The sequence below is a fragment of the Apium graveolens genome, chromosome 1 (genome assembly GCF_009905375.1).
Source record: "Apium graveolens cultivar Ventura chromosome 1, ASM990537v1, whole genome shotgun sequence".
Lineage (NCBI taxonomy): Eukaryota > Viridiplantae > Streptophyta > Magnoliopsida > Apiales > Apiaceae > Apium > Apium graveolens.
Window position 1 is genome coordinate 159,009,069 of NC_133647.1, and position 21,505 is coordinate 159,030,573.

A 21,505-nucleotide genomic window follows, 5' to 3' on the forward strand; every position below is an offset into this window, starting at 1 on the left:
CTTAAGGTAAACATTCTGAACTACAAATTAAATATTATTTTTCGCATGGATCCTGCGGAGGGTTTCGATTTTTAAGATTTAAATTTACGTTTTTCGTTGCGTTTATGTGCTAAAAACCCTTCATCCTCTTCCTATCTTGTCTGATTCTTATGCTTTTTCACTTCCCAGCTTAGTTGCGGGAGCAACCTTCTCGCTAATTCTTCCTTGTCATCTCACTTATATTGCAGAGCGGCCACCCCGTGCGGCCATATAGCACGGGGGCTCCCCTAGGACGGTCCAGGGACATTTCCCCGAAGCCCGGATCATTCTTCGTTTTTTTATCCTTTCACTCTTTATTCCTTGGCTTCAAATCATCCTTTATAAACTCCTCATCAGTACTTGTTCTTCGTCATCGTCTTCTACTAACCATCTTGATATCGTCGTCGTAGCGGTCGTCGCACACTTCTTTCACTATGATTGTTGTATTCTCACGTTATGATGGTCGTCATAAACCTTCATATATAAAACTTCACCAATCGTCGTTATAACTTCTCATCGTCAATAGTCGTCGTAAGCGACTCCCATGTTGGATTAGCTCTATAGGGGGTGCCCTAGGCACCGGAGACGCGTTCTCTGGAGCTCGTCTGTCTTAGACCTCGATGGTGACCCGACCCATTTTCTTAAAGATCTGATAAAATATTGATGACGATTTTATGGTATAACAGTCTTGAAAATATAAACATGAAACACTTTAATGTAATAAAAGATAATTTATTATTTTTTTGGTAACACAAGTCTAATTTATAATAATCATTTTTAATTGTTTGTGTTCTCTTTTTCTATCGATGAACAAACATATCCAAACGATATTCATAAAATTTGGCTGTAATTTGGCAACTCAGTGTTGTCACTTAACTGGTTTACCTTTTGGTATGATGGAGACGTAGCCAACATCAACTTGGTTACTTTGCAAACTCGAAACATACACTCATGATACCCTTAATTATTAGAATAGTAACAGTTCTCTGGGAGATTTGATTTGTCAGAAATAAGGAGGTTTGGGAAGAAGAAACGGTGAGTCTAGTCTTAGCAATCGAAAGGAGCAGAAAATAGTTATAGGAGGCGGTGAAAACGGCTCGTGTCTCGGGGAACGTGGCAGTATTTGAGGCTGAAGCAGTAGGAATGATGTAGGCATCATCTTGGATGCATGAATGTTCTGGACATCCGATTACAGTTGAGTCAGATTCGTTGATGGTGGTGAATGCGCTATAGAAGAATAAAGAAAATCAGCTTGAGGTAGGTAATATGTTAAAGGCCTGCAGATTAGCTTTGCGGGAAATGAGTGATATTAAAATACCTCATGTTAGAAGGTTAGGAATCAAGACGGCATATTTGATAGTTACATTACCATGTAAACTTAATAACTACAATGTTTATAAGTTCACTCCACATATTGTACGGGAGACAATTATGTATGATTCGGGAATGATTTAACGATATATGTCAATTATAAAAAAAAAATTATGAAATAAAATACACTGAATATATAAATTAATTTTATGACATAAAATAAATGACTTAAGAAAATGAACACAAATATTATAAGTATATGCGTAATAAGATATAATACTAATAATAATGATATTAATAATAATAATAATAATAATAATAATAATAATAATAATAATAATAATAATAATAATAATGCCCACAAGTATTAACTCAGTTGGTTAAATAGGGAATAATTATCCTCTTATTATTCACAAGTTCGAATTTCACGTGAGGAGAATTTATTATTATGTCTCATGAATCAGAATTTGTCGTTTAAGTGCGATTTATCTTGATTTACATGATTTGCAGGGTATTGCGTGAGCCCACGGGGTTTAACTCGAAGATTAGCGATTGCGGGTTTCCTCCGATAAAAAAAATATATAATAATTCTAAATAAAATAATAATCACATAAAACTAATTTGTATGTTAACTGAATTATTTCTAAATTAACTTTTTCAATTGAATATATAAATCTTAAATACATATATAATTTAAAATAAAGTTATTACCTAAAATTATAATTATTAAAAGATGAAAAAGTGTACATATTGTCAAAAGAAAAATCAGTGTTCATTTTATTTTATTAACTTTAATGAAGTTATCAAATAGTCTAAAATATTTATCAAAAAATAAAAATTCTAGTTACATACTTTACTTATTAATTTATTTTCAAAATGTTCGCGACTTATTTAAATATTTATAATATTATAATATTTTTAAACTTTGTTCAAGATAATAATTTATAATTACTTGAAAATTACAATATTTCAACCTTTGTTTCAATTGCACCCGAACTCTACTGGTATCCCTTGTCCTTAATAATTAGGATTTAGAATTACAACCCATGCACGCACAATTAGAATCTGTTTAGAAAACGAACTTTGAATTATTCTTATTTATTTATATAAACGTACGTATTGTCCTAAACGTACCCCTAATCTCTCACAGAAGCTCCCCTCGAGTCTCCAGGCTTATTGCAATGGCTCTCTCTTTGCCATATATGTTCGACACTTCCACTCAACTCTCCAAACAAAGGTAACATCCTCCTCTTATTTTTTATTATGTGGATAAATAATTGTACCTTTTCGTTATTAGCTGATTTAATTATGTTCCTTTTTTCAGAACTGAGAAAGAAAAAGAGAAATTGATGCTAGTTGCACTAGAGAAGATAGATTATTATTATTATGGAGATTTTATCAAGGCTATCACTAAAAGATCTTTTACGGTTTAAGTGTGTGTGCAAATTATGGTGTCAACTTATTTCGAGCCCGATTTTCGTATCCAAACATCTGAGTAATTACTATAACAACAATGATGATTGGCGTGGTCGTCTCGTTGTTCACTTTTTTATTACACCGAATGAACTTTGGTTGTGTAAGTTGTTTGTGGATGAAACTCTTCGAGTTTTAGATGCTCGGTTATATGATCCGCCGATGCAGGGCTCTTATGTTTACGGTCCTTGTGATGGATTGTATTATGTGGTGTTGGGTTTGATCATGTTAGCAGGGATTATAAGGTTGTTGTTATGAAAGGTTATCTGCACGATGATGATTGGGAACTTAAGCATCCCGTGTCTGTCCTTGTGTACTCGTTAAAGACTGATTCCTGGAGGTATTGCGGAGATCTGGCTAAAGCTTATAACTTGGAAAGTAATAGGTGTTACATATATGTGAATGGGTGTTGTTACTGGTTGGGATCATTCCAAGATAGTTCTCAAGTGATTATTTCTTTTGATATGGCTAATGATTCATTTAAAGAGATTGATGTTCCGGACTATGCAAAGCCAAGTTCCAAGTGTCTTGCAGTATACGATGATTCTCTTGTGTTTCTCTCTTTCCATGAGACCACAAAGATTCTTGATATTTGGACACTGAGTGAGGAGGAGAGGTGCTGGACCAAGAAGTTTACTGCAGGGCCGGTTCGTCGTGTTAGAAGACCTGTTGGTCACTGGAAGGGTAACAGGCTGCTGGTATTGCAAGGTAAGGGTGGTAAGCTACTCTTATATGATCCTGAAGCACAAGAAAGAAAATATCTTAAGGTTAACAATTCCAATGGGTGTGGAGGAGTGTATGCATACATGGAAACTCTGGTTTCGATCAAAGATAAGAATGAGGCAGGGAAGCATCCTGAACAAATTGAATCAGAAAACAATCGGACTTAATTTATTCATCATTCTCTTATATCAACATTGTTGATATTTGGATTTCAAGTGAGGAGGGGTGTTGGAACAAGAAATTTAATGTGGGATTGCTTCCTCATGTTCTGCGTCCTGTTGGTCACTTGAAGGGTAACAGGCTCCTACTCTTATATGATCCTCACAGTGACACACAAGAAACAAACGGAGGATCTTGAGTTTCAGGATTGGATGGGATGTCCAGGAGTGTGTGCATACTTCGAAAGTGTAGTTTGGATCAAAGATAAGAATGAAGCAGGGCAACAGCCTGAAAGAAATTGAATCCGTCACCTTTTCATAGAGGTGTTCATTTCTGATTTTGTAAGTGGCATTATTTCTGCCAAAACTAGTCACTTTCTCGTTTTGTACTATATTTTATGGCATCTCGTCTTTTATTTACACCTAATTATATTTCTACAAAATGCTCTGTAATCAAATTAATATTACCTTATCATGTTTGCACAACCAAAATTCAACAAAAATTAACATTTTAAAACTAAATTGGTCAACAAGATTTTTTTATAATTTAAATTTACATTCTCATCCCGATGTTAGCAGAGACAACAACCGATGATTAAACAAAAACCAAAATTTTCACAACACAATAACTCCCCCCCCCCCCCCAAAACCCACCTCAGTCTATGTTACAAAACCTACCAACACCTATGCCTTTTTTGCTTACGCATGGTGACCAGGAATCAGGTTGCTGATACCATGTCAACATTGCTGGTAGAAGAGGACGTAGGCCTGGTCATGCAACACCTTGCTTGCACCTATGGCAGTCACCGACGCGTCGTCAAATCTTAACCATTGCCCACTAGGGTAACGAGCATCAGCTGTATAATGCCCCTTCGAGGCTTCCTGCCCGTGATGTGTTATAGTAGAAACAAGGTCATATTTTCGTCTCTGTAAAGCCATGTCAAAAAAATTAGGAAGCAGTTGATTGATATTATTAAAAATAATAAGTGGGGAATACCGTCAAGTACAACCAACTCCCTAGTAACACTAATGACCATGTGCATACAAGCGACACTTAGATGGCCAAATTAAAAATAAGAATCTTCAGGACTTCTGCTCGGGCAGAATTTAGTCGATTCTTTACTACAAAAATCTAAAATATGAAAAAGAATATGATAATGAATTATGAATTATGTATTTTACTTAAATTTATTTAAACTGGAGAGAAGACTAACGTAGACGTAGACCCTCATAGCTTTATCCCCATATTTTCTAACAGCTTAAAACAGGGTTAGGAGAACAAGCTATATATTTATTGTAACAAACACAGAAGGACATAAAATTAAACCGTCACAAACACTACCGTTAAATTTCACTGGAAGATAAATATACAAGACTTCACTAAAAAGTAGCTTTATACACTATCGCTATCGGAGTCGCAGGTTTTATAATATTATCTACGTGACTATAATGATTTTAAAGTACTACATGGGCCCACCCATGTTCAGTGGAAAAAATGGGTTAAAAGAATAAATGATGATATAGGGACATTTTTGAGATATGAAGCGATTAACCGGACATTTTTGAGATAGGAAGCGATTAACCACTTGAATACAAATAGATTGTGCAAAATAGTTTTTTACATAGTAATCATATGAATATTAAATATTCCCAGAAGTCCCAACCTAGTTTAATTTTATTAGAAAGTTGCTTCTCAGGGAATTAAACTAATATGAAACAGAAATCAAGAAAAGATGGACAGATAATGAGGTGGGTTTCTCAAAGGAGACCTCTAGTAGAGAGATGGTTTTGGGTTGGACTACTATATATAGTCTTAACTTGTCTTCTACATCTTGCATTGTTAATTATAATTTCATAATCATTTGACCAATACGTTCTCATGTGTGAGTGCTATGGCCTATGAGGATAGAGATCAACTTCTTTAAAATGTAAATGAGAAAGAGACTAAAACTTAAAAAGGAATATTTTAAAATTTGGTAAAATGTACCCAAAAAGCACAAGGATCTAAGAAAAATCATACTATAACTCAACTGCAAAAATAAGAATGTGAGTAGTAGATCAATGAAAGACTAAATATTGGCAATAAGAGGGAAGGTATTAATTTTAGAAATGAAAAGGGCTTTCAATACTAGTTTACATTCTGCTAACCATGGAAATATACTGCAATACTTAAGTAAATACTGATGCATGACAACTTAACAAACGATGGATCCATGAACTAATCAACTAAACACGATAACAATGATAGAACTTGGGTAGACGAACCGCAGAACACCCACTACCCCAAGGGTTTCCCAAGAAGAAGGGAGAAAGAGACCTCATTCAATATTCAAAATTAACAACTAATCAAGTCTAATAATTATTTAATACTCTCAAATTGCTCTGCATCAGGAATCTCCAAACTCAATTCCAGTTTAAAAACCAGATTAGAAGAAGAGATATTATGGATATCGAAATATCCTAAGTAATGACTACACAGAGCTTTCTTTCACTAACGTTTCTGAGATTTATCGTTTATGCACAGATGCTAAAAATAAATTGAAGGAGAAATGTAATAAAAAGAATATGGATTACCTCAGTGGCAGAGGCCATCAACAACTCACGGCTCAACAGGAGTTCAAGAGAAAACCGGACAGGTTTATGCAATTTGGTACTTCCATGGCTTCCATAACCAAAGCGCATCAGGTGTAAGATCAGAATTTTCGGCAGTTTTTGAATGCTTATAGATTTTTTGGCGCTAACAACTCCAACCTGAAGGTAAACCACATATTGGTAAGTCACGAAACTGTTGATATACTCGCATACATGAATAATTGAATACACTACACACTAAGTGCTGTGATTAGAAAACAGGATTATTTTTTTCTTTTACCTTTTTTGTGGTTGCTGCCCGATACTCGTCTATCGTTTCTGGTGCAGAATATAAATAAAGAGCATCCTCGATAGTACGAACAGCATTATGGGAAATATCAAGATGAAGCAACATAAATGGTTGAACAGTGGCCGAGTCTTTGTTGCCTGTCATACCCACAAAAAAAATTGATTGAGCAACAAACATTTGAACAACCTCAAATTGCTATATTGAAAGTAAAAAACAATTAGTAAACTCAGGCAACTCCACAACATATCATAATAGCACAAGAATTGTAAAAAGACGAGGCAAAAATTGTGTGGTTAGATAAATAGCACATGTATGTATTTTAAGCATATCATCACTTTAAATAAATTTGAAAAGCCTTGAGGAGTCTCGATTACGTACCCCTCAAGTTTGTAAATATAATTACATAAAATCCAGTGCATGGAACCTATAGCCTTGTCAAATATTGAACTTCAAAAATTGGTATCAAGCACTACAGATGTAAGAAAGATTAACTGACTTACACTTATGAATAAAGGCAGTGCTTCATGTTAATTTAAAACATGGAGTAAATGGACATGACAGTAACTTTCTTTCTTTCATTTGCAAGCATTTCCAGGTGAGTTTCTCCAGTTCACTAAGCTAAATCAAGCTAGGTTAGATAAGTTTATTTAAATTCTATAAGGAGAATACAGTAATCAATTACTCTATGGTGAACATCTTTTCCCCTACTTTATCTGATATATTAGTCCCTTCTTGCCCTTCTCAGTACCAGAATCTACCTATTTATTCCTTCATGATCCTGGCTTTGGTTGTTTCAAGAAATTAAGTTTGGGGATGGACTATAATCTTTTACAAAACTTATCCTTGTTTGTTGATTGTTCCATAAAAAAACTTGGTATCATACCCAGGAACTAAAAGGGATTAAATATTGACTTGTTAGTGGGTATACTATTAACACCTAATTGATGCGGCACAAAGAATTTAAATATTAGTTTGTATTTATTTAATGTTACTCCCTCTGTCCTTAAAAATGTTTCCCATTTGTGTTGGACACGTTTGCCAATGCACACTTTTGACTGTTAATATCTTTAATTTCGTAGTAGTATTAAATATAAAAATTTCACTGTATTAAAGTATTCATAAATACGAATCCAACAAGATCACTCATGACTATATTTGTTTTTATAAATTTGATGTAAATTAGTAGACAATCGCTTACCGTGAACAGTGTAAAAAGTCAAAATGGGAAACGTATTAAGGGACGGAGGGAGTATTAGTTAAGGAATAGATTTCATTGTAATTTATTAGTTATGAATTAATCGGATAAATAGATTATTGGGAATATTCAAGATTATAATAATATATTCAGGATTATAATAATAGAATAATAGTAGTAGGATTTTAATCCTATATTATAAAGATTTTACTTGGTGGCTAAGCTAGGGATTTACGTAATCTATTCTTATGAAAGGGACTTTGAATGATATTAAGTAGAGAATTGTTTCTCTCGTTCTGCGTTGTAATCTTAACAAATTATTCTCTTATGTGGTCTAGGAGCAGTGCTTCTTCTGCGGTTAGATCAACTTGGGTGTGAGTTTTCAGTGGTTCATCCACAATTATCTCTCTTTTTGATTGTTTTTCTTCTTGCCCTGCATCACTCATCTAACCAAGTATTATAGTAGATTATCCTTTATTATAGTAGATCGAATAATTGTATCCATTGTTCAGAGAAAAACAAACATGGGATTAGACTATTTAAAGGACCATAATACATATATAATCCTTAGACTATACTTCCTTCAAACAAACATAGCCTCTGTAGTTTCATCAATTTGAATTCTTTTTCCTATAATATCCATCTCTTAATATGAGCCAACTAGTACCCATTTTAATAGATTTACAAAGGTATAGACCAAGGCAGGGTGTAGGTGCATGTAACACATGCATTTACAACAAATTTTGTTAATAAAATGCATTAACAACTTAACGTTGATAATTAGGCTTATACACAACTATAGCATATACAGTTTTTGCTAGAGGAGAAGCTAATATAATTTAAACTGGGATCCCCGCATATTCATAATAGCACACAACATATAAAAACACAATAAGATATACTACTTGAGCTGTGCTTGTGCATTCTCTTTGTTGGAATCTATTAACTAATTAACATCTTCAAAGAGACTATTTATATAGGCTCCTAAATAACGTATAGAAGCGTAAGCAAAAATAAAGCTCCATGATACTTCTTCTAGTGGCTCTTTAAAAATTGAAGAGTGTCCTCCCCTTATTATTAAGGAGCCTTACCCCTCCTTGTTTCTTTTTTATCAATAACATTTTGACTTCCCTCAAATTCTTCTACTACTTTGAGAGTTGAAGTTGGTTTATCTACTAATAATACTCCCTTCGTCCCATTCAATTCACTACATGTTTTTTTAACACTAGACACGCATTTTAAGGTGAATATATAGTATACTTCCTTAATTTATTTTCAAAATTTTCTTTTTTTAAAAACTTTAAACATTTAATTTTTATTTAAAAGAAATATTTATATATATATAAATATAATTTTACTTTAGAGGAGCATTAAAATGCGTGCCGAACTTGCGAACTCCCTGTCACCCAATGGGACAAAGGGAGTAATAGATATAGATAGGGAGTATTGTTAGAGTCATGCCAAAGCCAATATATTAACTTAATAGGAACCGATATATTTATGCTTTATATTTGGGGACTGAGGTACAAGCCTCTTGAAAATGTTCTTATGGATGGCACGGTATATGCATATGTAGTCCTGAGATTTAGCTATTGTATATAAGTAGAAACAGAACACAGGCAATCTGTAATTTTAGTAGCAGGGGCAACAAAGAGCACAAAAAGCCAATGAAGAATAAACTAGGTCTTTCAAGATACAATATCTCCCGCTACATATAAAGACTAGGGCTTTTGTTACCGAGACTTGTTATTTTGTCATCATATTTGTGTCTTTGGCTTCCAGGCTTTTCAATTTTTACATAATATCCGTTTCAAACATGGCACAGATTTAGCTTTGGGTATGAGATTCGACTCTGACACTTAATATTGATCCTAACACTTCAATTTATTTTTGGAAGAGTCCATATATAATCTAGACATCGTTTCAAAATTATTCTTCTGGTTTTGTTTCGTGAATATTCATCTATATCTATCTACAGTCTATTATAAAAGACCAAAACATTAAAAGCTTTAGTCCGTGTGGCCAGTTTAGGGCCGGTCTATGAGCCCATTTTTTTAAAACATATTTTATTAGCGGGTTTGATTTTCTTTAAAAAAATATACTATTAATGGAACACATCTTTTCAAATTTAAACACATCTTATGGTCCAGTTATTTTAAAAAGCCTAATTATTAGAAAACTACAGTAACAGGCCCACGTATATTAAAAACATATTCAAATCAAAATACATAATTATTCTAATTTAACCAAATCTTTAAGTCCTACTTATTTTAACGGGCCTAACTGTTATAATAACCTAATTAAACAAGCATGAGTTTTCTAATTTAAAACATCAATAGAACAACAAGTATAAACTAAAATAAAATATTAGAATACAATTAACTGGATAACAAATATTAAATTCTAAAATACATATTAAAATCAGCTAAAATTATTTTAATAAATACTATCCCAAGGGTTTAGTACCATATACACAACGCAATGCAAGTCAAATGGTTAAGATTTGTTAAATTCTACCAAGTAGCAACATAATTATACTAATAATATGGTATTAAAATGCAAAATCAAGTTTTCAACTACCCACATGATAAAATTTATTATTTGAGGTTGCTAGATATCAGATTAACCTCATGTTAACTTATGTGAGGTCTATTCATGTAAATATACAGTAATAGTTTTTTTTCTTAAGTATATAAGCTTATAGCTATATTATCATATAAAACATTAACACGTATGAATTTTCATTTATTATATACTCGCCTATCAAGAAGGCCAAATGTATTTGTGTGTGTGCACGCATGAGGTTTCACTTGTAATACAAAATTACCTCTTGTCTTAACCACACTTCTCAATTGTCCTCCAAAAATTTCACTTAAATGCGAAGGAACAAAGTTTTGGGTCCTTGTCACTGCAGATTTGTTTTTTGGACCCACTGTCTCCCAGTCATCATCATCTGCAGAAGAAACTAGAGATAACTTGCCCCCATATGCACTTGACTTGCCTTCAAGCTTTAATAATTCGTCATGCATTTGGTCCATAACGAAACTTAGGAACTCCTGCGCATCTTCTTGCCTGGAAAATATGAGTTGATACAAAATTAACATATCAAAAATTTGTATATACCTATACAGATTATATAGAAGTGACTATCTAGAGGCAAACAGAAAAACTGCATTTTTACGTCTACTTTCGAACTAGCAATTCTTAAGAACCATCTACTGTAATATAAGATAATTCTTCTATCCACTCCATTTGCCAAGCACAAGAAACCACTATCCGGACATCAATATAGATAAATAAAGCAGAACTTCAAGATAAACTGAAGCATTAGTAACCTGGCTATAAGTTAATTCTCCTCGATGCAAGTAAAATATACAATGAAAGAAAGTAACAAATTATTGCAAGATTTTCAGTCAAAGGGGATACAAAGAAAAGAGAGAACGAACCTTGGTCTGCCCGAGATACTACTAGAAACATCTGGGGTAAATTTTTTAAGAACACTTTCAAACATTGAAGGGCTGAAAGGCCTTCCGATCTCAAGCACAAGTATGTCTTTCTTCTTCAAGGTTATGTCATTGGGTTCAAGAACGGACACAAAATCCGCAAATGCAGCTAGTGTCGGATAATTAACCTAAGGTACAAGCAAAGTTAGAACATCCATCATGATTTTGATTATGAATTCATTACCAATATAGTGTTGATCTAATTTCTAATAGTTAGCTGCAGACAAACTGAAAATTTGTTTTCTATAAGATTGTATTTAGGAACATGTACATCTTTTCAAATGACACAAATTGAGTTTTCATTTCATATTTATGCTAGTATTTGAACAGCTACAAATGAAATCCAGATCCAAATTCTTTTAGTTAGCCAAACATGTCATTCGACCAAATCCAGAATTTCAAATGAAATCCTACTTCTCAAATAAGCCATAGTACTGTTTCAAACAAATTATACTATATTTGTGTATAATCTGATATTATATATCATATATTCAGAAGATATTCATCGTTCATGATTTTTTTACCAAAGAACTAATAATTTAAGCCCTTAATGGGAGAAAAAGTGACGTGTCTTTAAGTTATGCTGGCCAAATGTAACTGCAAAATCTCAACAAACATACAACTGCACTCCTGTTCTCTAAAACCAAGGCTCGATATTGATATAATATAGATGCAAAATCTTCAAGTCAAGAGACTAGAAACGAAATCTAACTAATTAAACTTTGTTAATCAGTATCAGAAACCCTTCGATATTCCAACAATATGTGAAGTTGTGAACTTCAATAAATTGAAAGTATAATTTATTCAGGAGGCAGTCTTAGAAATTAGGATAACGAGCATTTAATTCTTTTTCGTAAAAAAGAGTAGTCATATTAAAAAAATAGAGGAAGCAAACCTTGGAAATATTGCGACTTCTTAATTCCAGTAGAAGCTTAATTAAAGGCGAACAGGATAAAAGAGCCTGCAGTGTGGCATTGAGAAAACATAAATTCCCGGAGTTAATCAACCCTCGAGGCCGCAAGTCATCAACCATTTTAACAGGACTATCGGAAGCCTTTTGGCATTGCTTTTGTAAGCCTCCATGAGATGTCCCATTTACATATCCTTCCTTTAACCTTACAGCGTCATGATCTTGCAGGGTCAACTTTTCTAGAGAACGACCTTCATTTTCCACCACACTTGAACTTAAGTCACTGCCCTCTTTCCTCGTAGTCCCCTCACTACCACTACATAAACTAGAGCAACGTAAAGAATTTCCACTATCCCCATTCTCCTTCAACTTCCCATTCTCCACATTCTCACTTTGACCAATCTTGCACTCAGGCTTAACCCTAGACAAACCATTCGAACAATTCGGGAAATTTTTACTTAATTCACCATCAAAACTACCAAATGACAGTCCACTCACATTATTCAAAGAATTAACTGGCAAATCGTTCTTATTAACCGCCTTTTCAGCTGACTGATGCAGCAAGCTTCTAGCTTCATCTTCAGAAAAAGACCCAAATACAAATACCTACATAACTTACAAAACTAAAATCAATTCACACTAAATTTTTAATTTTTTAAAAAAAAACAACTTTCAAGAATACAAAAAGAATAAAACTTCAACTAAATCAAGTTCTACAAAAAAACCAGAACATAAAAAGAAGCAAACAACTATAAAAACACAAAAACATACAAAAATTATAGAGATACATGAAATTAAATAATTGCATACCTGGTGAGTAAGAGGGTCACCCATTAGTATTGAAAGAAAGTAAACATTAGCTTTGTGAGATGATTATATTATTCACTAGTATTGGTAATCAATTTGTATTTCTCACTGAGTTTTATGGGTATAAACACGTTTTGATTTTTGAATGTAATTGAATTTCTGAAACCCTAAAAAACCATAATCATGAGAATGATGTGAAAGGGATGGAAAATAGGACATATGCGTAGGCCCGACCCGTCAAAATATCGAGCCCAAACATGTTTGCACAATTTTGGTACCATATTTATTTTAACAAAATTATCAATTTATGTCACAAAAACAAAATATTAATTGATGTGGGATGGGAATTTATCAAATTTACAACTTTTTATAAAAAAAATATGAATTTTTCAACTCCTGAAATAACTTGCAAAAAAACTATTTTATTCTAAAAATATTTGTAAAAATACGATGTTGCATAATAGCTTGCATTTATTTTGAATTGTGCAACTCTTTTATGTTGCATTTTGGGTTGTATTTTGTGTTACATTTTCGATTACAAATTATGTTGCAAATATGATTAAAAATTTGTAAAACGTATTTTTGCAAATATTTTTAAAATTTCAAGTTTCAAACGTGGTTGCAAACTACTTTCAAAATTGCAAACGTATTTTTGTAAATATTTTTAAAAAGTGAATACATATTTACAAAAAAGTTGTAAAACTAAGATATTTATGAAAAAATTCATTTATCTATTGTAATTTTATTGTAACTTTCAATTTCACTTGAATTAAATTCAAATTTTAAATTAGTTTTTTGAATTTTTAAAAATTATATAAATTGAATTTAATATTTTTAAAACTTAAATAAAAATCAAATATATTTAATTTGAATTTTAAAAATTACATATATTTAATTTTAGATTTTTAAAATCCATTAATCATGTAATATTTAATTTGGATTTTCAAACAAACATTTAAATCTAATGTTAATAAAAAAATCTACATTTTGTTAGATTTAATAATTAAAGAATTTTTATAATTTTGATGAAGTATTTCATATCTTTTGAAACGTGGTTGTTAGGTAATGAATCACACACAAAGGGGGTGAATGTGTCTTTCTGATTTTAGGCTTTTCTTGAAAGTTAATTGTTGAACAAAATAAATTAAATCTTGTATAGAAAAATGTTCATGCAGAATTTAAACTTGTAGAAAATAAAGAACACAAATCTTCAAAACTCACTTAATTTTATATAAAAATTAAGGCTCTTTTGCTATAAAATTTCTAAGTTCTTTGATGTTAAAGAGCTCAACTTCTTCTTGAGAGTGTTACAAAAATTGTGATCTAAATTGTAACAACTAACTAAAGGACCAGTGTTAACTTTATAATTTAGTTAACTGTTGGTTTACACAGTAGATAAACATGCTATTAGTTTTTCTAAACTGTCACTTGTCATTTCTATTTATAGAAAAGCAAATCTTCCATTTATGGCTTAGCATATCTTTAGCATCCCGTGTTCATTTTAATCTTCCTCTGTCAGTTAATCTTTGCCATTGATCTTGCACATTCTTCAAACTGCTTTTTGTAGACTTGTCAATCCAGCTGTTGGATTGTTTGTTGATTGTTTATCTTGAAAACTGAACTAGTCTGCAATTTTGTACTTTGAGGCTGTACCTCGAGATCTCCAGTTTAGGTCTATAGAACAGTTGACATCTAGATAAGTATATTGGCTTATCGAGATCTCTAGTACTCTATATTCAGTTTGGCTTGTAGAATCTACAGTTCTATATAAGAAATTTAGGCTTGTCGAGATCTCTAGTCTTCACATCTTCACTTTGACTTATCGATAACTCTTAGTTCTCTAGTGGCTTCTTGACTTGTTGATATCTCACGGTTCTTTAGTCAAATTCACCTTGTCGACATCTCAGAGTTCTTTAGTGAATTTTGATATATCGATATCTCTGAGTTCTCTAGTGGAACTTGACTTATCGATAACTCAGAGTTCTCTACTGAATGTAGACTTGTCGATAACTCTGAGTTCTCTAGTGAAGGAATGACTTGTCGATATCTCCAATTTTCAGTTTTTCAAATTTGGCTTGTCGATATCTTCCTGAGTTCTCTAGTGGCTTTTCTGACTTCTCGATAAGCCATTCGAGCCATTCTGGAGTTCTCGAATGACTTCTCTATAACATTAAATATGTGACTGGTAGAGATCTTGACTTAGATTATTTTTTTCCAAACAGATTTATTCAACTCCAAACTTCTTCAAAATTCTTCTGAGACATGATCTTCTTGATCTTCTTCCAGATAGAATCCTTAGGCTTGATACTGTTTCAGGAAAAAGGGTCCAGTCTGCTCCTTTGCATTTTTACAGACTTTAAGTGTTACAAGTATAAAATACAAATTTAGATAACAATACAACTTACTTAGGGTTGACAAATTGTCTTAGTCTTGTTAAAGTATAGACATGTATTTTACAACAATCTCTCCCAATTTGTGAGAAGATTGCTTAACATAAATTCATACATGTTAACAAGACTAACCCCAAGTTTAAAACTAATGGAAGATAACATCAAAACATAAAGTTTGATAGAATTACAGCTTGTACAACATAAGATTCTCTAGGTTCCATGACTACAAGGATCAGGTAAAGACAGTTTTTACATCTGCTTCTTCTCTAAGTTTATCCTTCAAGTGATCAAGAATTTCAAGTTCTTCTATGATGAGTGTTCCACTTAGAGCTTCCACAAGCTTTTGCCTTGCTGCCTTAAGGTAACCCTGGTCCAGATACTCTAAGCTGAATCTTGAGAATCCACCAACTTTGATGTTTATAAATCTACCATCTTTAGAAATTCTGCTCATTCCTTTTGCTTTCAACTCTTCTGATCTTTTTATAAACATGTTTAATTCTTCATCATGTCTCCTTCTTCTTTCTTCAACTTCAACCTTATCTCTTTTCTTTGTTTCCTCCCTTTCAATCAACCATTTATCCATAGATGATCTCCATGTCCTTGCAACAGTGTTCTTGCCTTTTAACAAACTTATCACTCTCTTAATTTATGCAGGAACCAAAAAATCCATTAACTTTTTGTCTAAAAGAGTGAATGTACCATCCTTAAAATAAACTCTAACTTCTCTCAGAGATACAATCGAGATTTCAACAATTTCCTCAGCTAGATATTGGAAATGGTCTTCATCTGAGGTGCACCAATTTAGAGGTAAAAAGTCAGATTCCTTAAAGCAGTTACAGATGGCCCTTTCAGTGAATTCCACTTCCTTTGCAGGCTTGCCTTTCTTAGGTTTTCTCCCAACAGATTTAAGCTTGAATTTAAGTGAAGGTTTGACTAAAGGTAGAGTTGTCATTTTCTTGAGATTTGTGTGGCTTGAGGTGATTGGAATTTTTAGGAAGGATTTGGCAGTTTGTCTGTAAAGAAATTTTGGCTTAGATATCTGGGAAGATTTGATGTTAGAGATAGTTGATGTTGTGGGTTGAGCTGAGGTTTGAGATGGTTGTATTTGGATTTTTAGGGTTGTTTGAATTTCTGAATCATCATGAGATTTTCTGCTCTTCATTTCCCCTCTTTTCTTCTTCTCTTCATCTTTCTTGTCATCTTCCTTATTTTTCTCTCCACCCTTGCTACCAGATGGCTTACTGGACTGACTCGGATTTGAGCCAGAAGGATTTTGATCACTCTTCTTGTGCTCATCATCATCCAAGTCATCATTGTTGAACTCAGTTCTGGGCAAGTTGACTTCTGCATTATTCAGATATCTCCTTAGTAGCTTTATCATTTCCATATCATCATTGTTTTTGTTTTTCTTAGCTTTTAAGCTAGTTCTTAGGATCATGATAAGCTTCTCATTTCTCCTGACACATTGTTTGGGGATATTGAAAAATCTGAATCGTTTGGTGGTTGGACATATGTATGCTATACCCTTGCTTGGCTATAGAAATGCTTTAGGAAAGGCAGCTACATGAGCATCTCTCAGTGTAGTTAATAGCATGGTATCATCACGAGTTATAGCTCTAACTTTGCTGATAAAGATATCTAACTCAGATGCCCTCCTTGAGACAAGGCAATTGATGGACACCTGCATACATATGTCTGTCCCTGAGTCATTTGCATTAACTGTTAGTGTAGGTGCCCTAGAGACAATACATTATTCTTTTATAATCTTTATATCAGTTGATCATTCAATAAATATATTTATTATGACCTTAATTACTGCGATATTTTGTTAGCATAATAAATGTCCTTAGAATCATAATACAAATTGTATAGTTTAAGTACATGACTTGAACTTGAGATTATATAATATATCATATTCTTAAAGGTCCCTAGTCGAGTATTATTATATAGGACAATAATAATACATAAATAGACTAGTATGTTGTTTGACAAGATAACCACATCTCATGGGTTATAAGTATGGGGATACTAAAGTCAATACATAGGTACATGTGAGAGTACATGGTACTGGACAGACCCACAGTGAGATTCTTCATGTTTAATAAAGTCATAAGAAAGACTCACAGTGATAATGGTGTAACGATCCTTTGACTTGAAATCATTATATTTCTGTACGAGGATTAATATACTTTGACTACATTAAAAGTTACTTTTGATCGGGTGATGATAAAAGTGGACATCGGGTATATCATGAGTCATATGAGAAATATGAATGATAGATAAAGGATTTAACCCTCATATAATTAGGAGAGATATTATTGGCCTCCTGATTGAGTGAGATTATAAAAGCACGGCCATGCTCAAATTATGATTTGTCTCGATAATCTACTCATGGATCAAGTAAACCCGGATTAAATGTTGAAGAGGATGACTAAATACATGCCTCGAGTTTAATCTATAATATGTATGGTTAAAGGGATTATATTACACGAAAAACATTAATCACGAAAGGTTTTATCTAATCACGATTTAATTATTGTTTAATTGGGTAACAATGATGTATTACTAGATACCGCTCATTGTTTATAATTTTATTAGAGAATAAAATTATTGCCAATTAAATAATAGCCTATAGGGTCGCACAAATAGAGCACTTAATGGAATAGTTAATTTAAATTATGGATTTAAATTAATTGATGAATATTTGAATTTTATTATAATTAAGTAAGACTTAATTGAGATAATATAAATTCGAATTAAAAGGAATGTTTTTGCCCATAATAATTAAGTATGACTTAGTTATTAATTAAATAATAGAAATTCGTTTTTATTATTTAATCCAATACCTACTAAGGTTGGGCTTTGCTGTAATGGGCCTTTTTAATCAGCCATTATAAATACATAATGATAGGTTAAAGAGGCTTGTACGTTTTTTAGAAAACCCTGGCAGCAAAGAGAGGCAGAGGCAATTCAGATCGTCAAGAAGGAGGCTAGTACATCCATTCCGTAGTCAAGTTCGTGAGATGTTCTTGAAGGTGCTCGTGTGGATACCATAGAGGTGTTTCTCCGAGAGGTAGACACAAAGCGTGATAGCTAGGATCTCCATTGAGTTCGTGAAAGTTAAGCTCTTGAAAGGTATGATTCGTTATCTCCATAATCTGTCCATAATTATACATGGATCCTGTTTTTGGGTTTCAAAATTTTTGTTTTATTTACGTTTATCCGCTGCGTTTTATGCCTTTGAAACCCAACAACGGCATCAGAGCTACGTGTATAAGGGGCTGATTTGGTTACATGTTTACTGTATTTTTACAAGTATGCATGTGTGATGAGTCTGCCATGATAACAGTTATGTTATATGAGTATGCCATGATAACAGTTATGTTATATGAATGATATGATGAATCTGTTAAGAATCTATATGATGATACTAGTATGTTTAAGATCTGCCATAACTCATATGTATGCGATCTCTTAAAATATGTATACTGATACATGTTTTTGGTAACTGAGATATGGATCGTGTGTATACTAATACATGCCTCTAGAATAGTATTCTGATACATGTTTTGCTAGTATTCTGATACTTGATTTTGCAAAAATTCCCGCCATCGGGGGGCTCGCTGCCCCCCGAACCCCCCCCAGCGACCTCACCGCGGAGGTTGATCCGCGTGCTTAGGGTTTCGTTTTTAATTTGTGCTTATGAAATATGCTTTACTTATTTATTATTCTTGATTGGATCATGATAAGTGATAAATAGTATGTCATCTTTATATGATCTATCATGTTCTTTAATGGTTACTTGAGCATGGTGCATAGTTATGGCCTTAAGACCTTAGTTGTAATGGTTTATTCTTTTGGTTTGTAATAAATACGACTTGCATGTCGTTTTCTATTTGTAGTTGTTTTATCTCGAATGTAACTCGAGTTCTTTTGTAAGTTCATTAGTATAATTCTTAATGTAACATCCAAGAAGGACAAGGGAAAGAGGAGGAATCCTATGGAGGCCAAGGAGACAATGGAAGCAATAGAGAAGACATATGTAATAGTTATTTTTACACCATAGACTGACCTTGATCTTTTCATTAGCCTGAAAAGATCACATAGGATTGGGCCATAACTATTGCACGTTTACTTTACGCACTTTTCATATGATGTATAAATAGTATGTGTAGAGTAGAAAATGCATGTTTTAATTAGATTAATGATGCATGTATGTATTAGATACATCACCCATGACATGCCTTTAAACAAGATAAAATCTGTAACGACTCAAGATTTAAAATTAACAAACGATCATGAGATTCTCGTGTTTATGAAACACGGAATAAAATACGAATTTTCTTTATTTCTGATATGGGGTGATTTTGTCAACAACGGGTTCATAAAACTTGTAAGGCTGTGGGTTTTAAGCGAGACCGATGTGACTCCTCCACTACCTGGAAATCAAACCATTGACGAGTATTGATTTAAAGTATTTTATTCAAGGAAAAAATGGGAATCTCTTTATGATGGGATCATGATCGTTCTAAATTAAAAATCCCTAAGTAAAAATATTAAGTTTTAATTAGATGCTTTCCAATGAATGAACACTCATTAAATCCTAGATCGATAAGGGGAAGGGCTGTCAGTGGCAGGGGACTCCTATCTATCATGGTGAAATGCGACGAATATAAACGGTTATATTCGGACGTTGTATCATTGGGTCTAACTTAACTGAGTCATCATAATAAGGTGAATATAAACGGTTATATTCAACTATTATGAACTTAGAAGCATAGAGTTTGGTTAAAAATCTATTAGATAGATAAGATCAATTATTGTTCACCAAATTATCCAAGAATTATATATGATATAATTGACAACTGTTGTCTACCTAAATAATCATGTTTTAAGGATACCAGTGGTTGACTAAGAACATGACGAAATATGGATCTTGGCTCACTAGAAAGATTTATGGGATATACTTTCCGAATTAATAGTTAGGGCTATTAATTTGATAAAAAAAATAGTGGGAGATATATTATGAATATATCATAATCATATGAACATAAAATTTGAACTCAGACAATCTAATGTTTATTTTGCACTTTTATTATTGTAGATACTGAGTAATGGCAAACAACACAAACACACTATCGGTACGTTCAGTCCTTGAGAAGGACAAGCTGACAGGAGGAAACAACTTCCTAGACTGGCAGAGGAATTTGAGGATTGTCCTCAGGCAGGAGCGCAAGCTTCATGTCATTGATATTCCTCCTCCAGGCCCCCTTCCTGAGGGTGCTACTGCTGATGACAAGGGATGAGAATGATGCAAATGATGTTGCATGTCTTATGTTGGCAACTATGAGTGTTGAGCTTCAAAGACAACATGTGCATATGGATGCATATACTATCAATGAGCACTTGCAAAGCATGTTTGCAAGCCAAACTCGTCAAGAAAGGTTCAACACGAGTAAGTCACTTTTTAATTGCAAACAAGGGGCGAGTGAACCAGTTGGCCCACATGTTCTGAAGATGATTGGTTACATTGAGTACCTTGAAACTTTGGGTTTCCCGATTGGTCCGGAAACTGGTATTGACCTAATCATGAATTCTTTGAACAACAAATTCACTCAGTTTGTTGTGAACTACAATATGAATGAATTTGACAAAACACCTACTGAATTGTTGCATATGTTGAGAACATATGAGACCAACATAAAGACAGCTGAACCTGCTCACATACTGATAGTGGTAAATAAAGGTAATGCCAAAAGGAAGGGCAAATGGAAGGGTAAGAAGAAGATTGGATCTGATTCTACACCCAAGCCAAAGTCAGGTCCCAAACAGGCTTTAAAGCCTAAAGGTGGTGTGGCCAAGGGTGAATGTCACTACTGTAAGAAAGATGGTCACTCGAAGAGAAACTGTCCAATTTACTTGGAGGATCTGAAGAAAAAGAAAGCAGTTCAGATTTTTGGATCAGGTATTTATGTTATAGAAGTCAATTTTTCTATTTCTACATCTTGGGTATTTGATACTGGATGTGCTTCTCATATTTGTATAAATGTGCAGGGCCTGCAGAGAAGTAGAACTTTGGTTAAGGGAGAAGTGGACCTAAGAGTAGGCAATGGAGCAAAAGTTGTTGCTTTAGCTG

At 33.2% G+C, this 21,505-nt stretch overlaps 2 protein-coding genes across 2 annotated transcripts; one reads left to right on the plus strand and one right to left on the minus strand.

Annotated features, from left to right (window-relative positions):
- Window positions 1–2,510: 2,510 nt before the first annotated feature.
- LOC141708693 (F-box/kelch-repeat protein At3g23880-like) lies at window positions 2,511–3,692 on the plus strand. The gene is made up of 2 exons (XM_074512447.1): window positions 2,511–2,566; window positions 3,038–3,692. The coding sequence occupies exons 1-2, from the start codon at window positions 2,511–2,513 to the stop codon at window positions 3,690–3,692; spliced, it is 711 nt and encodes a 236-aa protein (XP_074368548.1).
- Window positions 3,693–4,276: 584 nt separating this feature from the next.
- On the minus strand, window positions 4,277–13,213 carry LOC141668831 (ubiquitin carboxyl-terminal hydrolase 24-like). Its single transcript, XM_074475856.1, has 7 exons — window positions 12,983–13,213; window positions 12,158–12,778; window positions 11,206–11,390; window positions 10,587–10,831; window positions 6,556–6,701; window positions 6,258–6,434; window positions 4,277–4,610 (listed from the first exon to the last, which is right to left on the minus strand). The coding sequence occupies exons 1-7, from the start codon at window positions 13,004–13,006 to the stop codon at window positions 4,422–4,424; spliced, it is 1,587 nt and encodes a 528-aa protein (XP_074331957.1). The 5' UTR covers window positions 13,007–13,213; the 3' UTR covers window positions 4,277–4,421.
- Between the last annotated feature and the right edge of the window lie 8,292 nt (window positions 13,214–21,505).

Excerpts from the sequence above, each read along its gene's own strand:
- LOC141708693 (XM_074512447.1), top strand. The coding sequence starts at position 2,511 with ATGGCTCTCTCTTTGCCATATATGTTCGACACTTCCACTCAACTCTCC. Across the intron at positions 2,567-3,037 it reads ACTCAACTCTCCAAACAAAG|GGATTATAAGGTTGTTGTTA; the intron begins GTAACATCCTCC and ends TCATGTTAGCAG.
- LOC141668831 (XM_074475856.1), bottom strand. The coding sequence starts at position 13,006 with ATGGGTGACCCTCTTACTCACCAG. Across the intron at positions 12,779-12,982 it reads GTGACCCTCTTACTCACCAG|GTATTTGTATTTGGGTCTTT; the intron begins GTATGCAATTAT and ends TAAGTTATGTAG. Across the intron at positions 10,832-11,205 it reads AGTATCTCGGGCAGACCAAG|GCAAGAAGATGCGCAGGAGT; the intron begins GTTCGTTCTCTC and ends CATATTTTCCAG.